This window comes from Varanus komodoensis, unplaced genomic scaffold, assembly GCF_004798865.1.
Source record: "Varanus komodoensis strain SLA01 unplaced genomic scaffold, ASM479886v1 scaffold4, whole genome shotgun sequence".
Taxonomy (NCBI): Eukaryota; Metazoa; Chordata; class Lepidosauria; order Squamata; family Varanidae; genus Varanus; species Varanus komodoensis.
Window position 1 is genome coordinate 53568442 of NW_025335941.1, and position 6000 is coordinate 53574441.

At 46.3% G+C, this 6000-nt stretch overlaps 1 protein-coding gene across 1 annotated transcript in view; it reads left to right on the forward strand.

Annotated features, from left to right (window-relative positions):
• The window catches only part of PGR (progesterone receptor), a 54542-nt gene extending 49501 nt beyond the window's left edge, over positions 1-5041 (forward strand). The window contains exons 5-7 of the mRNA XM_044442175.1: positions 941-1071; positions 2284-2441; positions 4173-5041. Of these exons, the coding sequence (XP_044298110.1) occupies positions 941-1071; positions 2284-2441; positions 4173-4328 (445 nt within the window). The 3' untranslated portion in view covers positions 4329-5041. The remainder of the gene's footprint in view (positions 1-940; positions 1072-2283; positions 2442-4172) is intronic.
• The last annotated feature ends 959 nt before the right edge of the window (positions 5042-6000 follow it).

Below are 6000 nucleotides of genomic sequence, written 5' to 3' on the forward strand. Positions count from 1 at the left end.
GTAACGCGTTCTACGTGGGGCTGCCCTTGAAGATGGTCCGGATACTTCAATTGGTTCAAAATAGAGCTGCCAGGCTGCTGACGGGGACTGGGCGTTATGTTCACATGACTCCAGTCCTCCGTCAGCTTCACTGGCTTCCCATTGAAGTCCGGGCCCAATTCAAGGTGTTGGTGATGACCTATAAAGCCCTAAACGGCTTGGGTCCTGGTTACCTGAAGGAGCGCTTACATCCATATACGCCCGCCCGCCCCTTGAGATCTGCGGGAGAGGCCCTTCTTTGGGAACCCTCCGTGAAAGAAATTAGGAGGGTAGGTACTCAGAGGAGGGCTTTCTCTGCGGTGGCGCCCAATCTATGGAATGCACTCCCCAGAGAGGTCCGCCTGGCGCCGTCGTTATTTGTTTTTTGGCGCCAGGCGAAGACCTTTTTATTTAAACGTCATTTTAATTGTTAATATTATTTGCTTATTTTATCTGGCCAGGGCAACTTATTTTATATTGTTAATTTGTTTTATATTTTTAATGTATTATATTTTAATTTATGTTGTGAGCCGCCCCGAGGCTTCAGCAAATGGGGCGGCATAGAAATGTTTTAAATAAATAAATAAAAATAAATAAATTATAGCAATCCAAAAAACAATGGGTAGTGAAAATTTCCAGCATAAAATAACCACAGCTTTAAAAAAGCTGGGGTCAAAGTGACCAAGTTTTCACCTTGGCACCGATGCAAAGGAGGACCATGGCAACATGGCGCTCTAACTGTTCACTGAGCACCCTTTTTTCCATGGGTGGCACAACATCTCGATGGGTCAACATAAAAAAAAATGCTGTGTGGTGTCGTACTCATGCGGCAGTAAGAAAACTAGTAATTGTACTGTTCCTAAAGCCTCACAGATTTGGTATTTATTTAACTTTTGTCTTTCATTTTTTGGGGGTGTGTAAGGCAGAGGATGAAAGAATCGTCGTTCTATTCACTGTGCCTCTCCATGTGGCAAATACCGCAAGAGTTTGTCAAGCTGCAAGTAAGCAGCGAGGAGTTCCTCTGCATGAAAGCCTTGCTGCTCCTCAATACAAGTAAGAGGCCTTCTCCTCCTCTTGCCGCTGGCACCACTGCTGCAGCCACTGTTCTTGCTCCTGCTCCTTCTTCGCTTTCTGATGTGGCCGCTGCTTTTTCTCCCACTGCTACCGTCTCTTCCTCTTCTCTTTCTGCTAGTTTCTCCTGCTTTGGCTTCAGCTTCTTCATACAAAGGTGTGTGGAGCTAAGTATGTTCCCTTATGCAACACGCAACAAGGAGATGGGCGTTTTTGCATCTCACCAAAGGAACTGAGAGCCAGTGTGGTGTTGTGTGGCCAAGAGTGCAGGATGGGAGCTCAGACACTCTGGGTTCTAGTCCCCGCTTGGTCGTGGAGCTGTCTGGGAGTCTTTGGGCCAGTCGCAGATTCTGCCTCACAGGGTGGTTGTTGCTGGAGGGGTGAATTATGAAAGCCACCTTGAGTTCTTTGGCAGGGAGAAAGGTGGGATATAAATATAATCTATCAATCAAAGTCCGTGGCTACAATATCCAGAACACTTTGCAGGGGCAGAGAGCGTACCTTGCATGCAGTAGCTCCTTAGGTTCAATCCCTGGCACCCTGATGCAAGACAAACAGGTAGCAAGAAATGCCCAAGAGCATGGCAAGCTACTGCTGTGTGGTGTGCTGGGGGTGGGACACCCAGGAGAAGGGGAAGCAGTCTAAGAGAGACTCTCCCAACCAGGAGAGTCTGGACCCTGGGCAGCGCCCAGTAGGTCTAGGTCAGTGGTGGTGAACGTATGGTACATGTGCCACGGCGGGCACACAGAGCCCTCCCTGTCAGCACGCGAGCCAAGGTGCCCCAGCATTGCCCCAGCAGCTGAGCATCGGATAACAGCGCACATAGTGGCCATGCTCATGCTCGGAAAGGAGTAGCGGCGCCAGGCAATGACGGCACGTGGCCGTGACTCATTAGCTGCGACTCGTCTGAGCTTCCACATGGCCAGTCAGTGCACTGCTAAGGATACACACACACACACACACACACACTTGCTTGGACTGGCTGTGAGTTGTTTTTTCTAACCGAAAACCTCAGTTTTCAGGTTTTATTGTAGTGTTGACACTTTGCGATAAATAAGTGGGTTTTGGGTTGCAGTTGGGGCACTCGGTCTCAAAGGTTCGCCATCACTGGTCTAGGTGAACAGCGAGCCCAGGGCTGCACACAGCAAGCTGCAGAGCAAATCACTGCATGTTGGGCTGTTTTATTTTTCACAGTTCCTTTGGAAGGTCTGAGGAGCCAAAACCAGTTCGATGAAATGAGAGCAAGTTACATTAGAGAGCTTGTCAAGGCGATCGGGCTGCGGCAGAAAGGCATGGTGGCCAGTTCCCAGCGCTTCTACCAGCTGACAAAGCTCATGGACTCCATGCATGATGTAAGTTTGTCAGACTGGTCCTTATCATACAATGGGCAGGACGAGATTCTTAGACACAAAGGCACATTGGACTGTGCAGACAGTGGTGGCGCACCGGTGGACTCCAAGGCTACCTTCATCTCCTAGACGGTTGCTTTTTTAGGGTAGCTGGAAAAACAGATTCCTGGGCAGCATTGAAGCTGCTGGCTCTGTGTATGGGAGAATGGCCTTCCCATTTGAAAGTATGCCACCGTTGGGGCTAAGCTAAGGACCAGTAGGGAAGGAGGGGGCAGCAGAGGTGCCCAAAAATGCAGGAACGCATGCTATGAAAAGGACAGAACCAGAGTCTACTTCCATATTTAGCGGCTTCTGTTATTTAAATGTATAGTCCAAAATATTGGAGAAGAACCTCATGGCACAGTGGTGGAGCATATGCTTTGATGCTTGTGTCCTGTATGCAGTTCCTAACATCTCCAGGTATGGAGAGATGCTGCTAATCTGGGTAGTCAGTATGGAGCTAAATGGACCAAAGGTATGACCCACTATAAGGAAGATTTCTGTGCTTTTAAAGGCAAACATTTATACCTTGTGCCTCAGTTTTGACGCTGTTGTATTGATTAATTAATTTCAATGCCATCTGGGAACTGGAATTTACAAAATACAAAATTGTTGTTGTTGCTATTTGCGAATTCATGTCTGACCCACTGTGACCACATAGACAACATTCCTTCAGGCCTTCTTGTCCTCCACCATCCCCCAGAGTCCGCTTGAGCTCTGGCCGAGCTTAATGCAAAAATAACATTCAAAACATATTAAAAAGTCATCATGCAAAAAGTAAAGCCAGATTAAAACACATTAATAATTACCAAGAAGTGATCAAACAAAGCAACTAACAAAGCCCCTAAATGACTGATTAAATGCCCTTCAATAGAGGACATTCTTAACCTGATGCTGAAAGGATACTAAAGTTGGTGCCCCACAGGCCTCAGAGGGGAAGTCGCTCCATAACTGGGGTGCTTGTGTGCCTCATTCTCACATTATCAGGAAGGCTTAACAGCCACCACAAAATTCTCCCTGTTGCCTTCACCCCTCATTGTTCTGTTAGTACACAGCTCTCAATCACACACTGCACATGCACAGCCTCCCAGGCTAACCCCTTTGGCCAGATCGTTGACTGGGAAGGAAAAGGGGAAACTGCAGGAGTGGGAAGAAATGGTGCAGCCCACAGAGCTCAGTGTTTCATGGCCGCCACCATGGCTGGGCCACAAGCAGCAGTGTGGAGGGAGTCAAGATCCAGGAACTGAGAACTGGGGCTGGCTCAGGGTTGGCGAGTAAGCCAAAGAGCAGGCTGGGGCCAGGACCAAAAGCAAGACCGGAAGGGCAAGGGACACCGGAGCTCAGGTGGACCTTGGTTGCTCAAGCCAGGCTCAGTTTCCATAGGAGGCCCGTTTAATACTCCTTCCTGCCCGGAAGAATCCAGTGCCCGGCCTGGGGAGGTAAAGTGGGAGCAGAGTCAGTGCAGAGCTGAACTTTGCCAGCTGCAATTCAGGAATGAAACACACGAGGAAGCTGTATGGCCTTCAGAACAGGTTACGGACAGGCTGCAGTTCTGCCCAGCACCAGAAGGGGGCAGTTGTCTGTTATTCCTGACAAGTGTCAAGATAACGCATGGGCAGAATGCATAATTAGGGGACTATCTCATCATGTATGGGACTTCTGTAATTTCGTGTATTTTTTTTTTCAAAAATACAGCTGGTGAAACAACTCCACCTATACTGTTTGAACACATTTCTGCAGTCCCGTACACTGAGTGTTGAATTTCCGGAGATGATGTCAGAAGTGATTGCTGCGCAGCTTCCCAAGATTCTAGCAGGAATGGTGAAACCTCTTCTTTTTCACAAAAAGTGAAATTTGTAGACACAACACACACATGTGCTTTTTTTTTAAAAATGGGATTTTGCTGTGTCAGGCCTTTAACAATCTCTGTTCCAGTTCACATCTTTACCAGTTTATGGATTGGTTCTCGACTTAGCCATACTTACTGTAGACCCACTGAAACCAATTTATTCATAAGTTCACTAGCTATGTAATCTATATGTCTGTCTATTAAAAAGAAAGGGAGATTGATTTCAGTGGGGCCTACTTCCAGGAAAGTGGGAATACAGGATTGCAGCCAAAGTGTAGCTCCAACCTGGGACTACCAACCCTTAAAAGCTGTGCAGTGTCCTTCATATGCTGAACATCTTAATTCCTTTACAACCATTCTTTTTTTAAAAAAGCATGACCAATACTTGTCATAAGAAATGTTTTATAATAGGCCTGATTGAATTTCTGAATTTCTGCTGAGGAATACATTCGTGATCAGTTTTGTTTTTCTTTTTCTTGAAGAAGAGGAACTTGCTTTGTACATTTTTCCTTCATATAAGTCATTTTTAAATTTCTGCAATGGAGTAATGCCTTTGCTTTTAAGAGACGTGAGTGTGGGTTTGCGCTGTATGTGTATATGTATATAAATATCAAAGAATATGGTGAAATTAAAAAGCAAATTGTCTTCTAAGCATGGGGGATGTTCCTTTTACTTTTCCATTTGTCTTGTAATAAAATTGCAAAAATGGGTAGAAGTTTCACAGTGCCTTTGAGAAGCCATGAGGGCATTTCAGATGTGAGACTTAAAGAAGTCTTGGCTTCCATTGTGTTTATACTGGCTGGAATCCATGGTGGCACTGACAGACAGACAGACAGACAGACAGACAGGCAGACAGGCAGACAGACGATTGATAAGGGGGCTATTCTCTAAGGTATGGTCCCTTGAATTTGATTGAGACACCTCCCTGGGATAGCCTTAGGTCCACCCAATGTGCAGTATAGACCCTGAGAAGTTCCTTGTAAGGCTTTCAGTGAAATAAAGCACACTTATTCCTATTTCCAGCTAGGATTTAGTTATGTTTTATATGAGAAAAAGGCCTTTCTTCCCATAACTTTAATGGTTCAGCAATGGGATAGGTGCAACTTCCTATTGCTTGGGTTGGACTTTTATTTATTATATTTATATCCTGCCTTTTTTCCAAGGAATTCAAAGCAGCTTAAACAATTCTCCTCCTCCTCTGAATCTTATCCTCACAACAACAGTCAGTTGAAAGCCTTTTTGAACAGCCTAGCCTTTCCAGCATCAGAAGGAAGACTGTGTTGGTGCCTGCCAAATTATACGCAGCCGGTTATTTTACCAGTGCCAGGGCAGTGGAAAAAGCTCTGCTGCTATTCATGGGTCCCCAACATCTTCTGAATGTTGAGTGCTGTGGGTCCTCCAAAATGGCTGGCATGGAAGGTGAGCTTGTCCATTCCATGCAGGACACAGAATAATGGGTCCAATTTGGAGGAATCCAGATTCCAGCTAGATATCAGAAAAAGAATCCTGTTAGAGCACAGCAGTGGAGGGAGGATGTGGACTGTTCCATACTGGAGATATTCAAGATGCAACTGGACAGCCATCTGAGAAGGATGGTTTAACCTGGAGTCCTGCACTGAGCAGGGGGTTGGAGCCAGTGGCCCTCTGGCCCCTTCTGCCCCCTTCCAGCTCTAC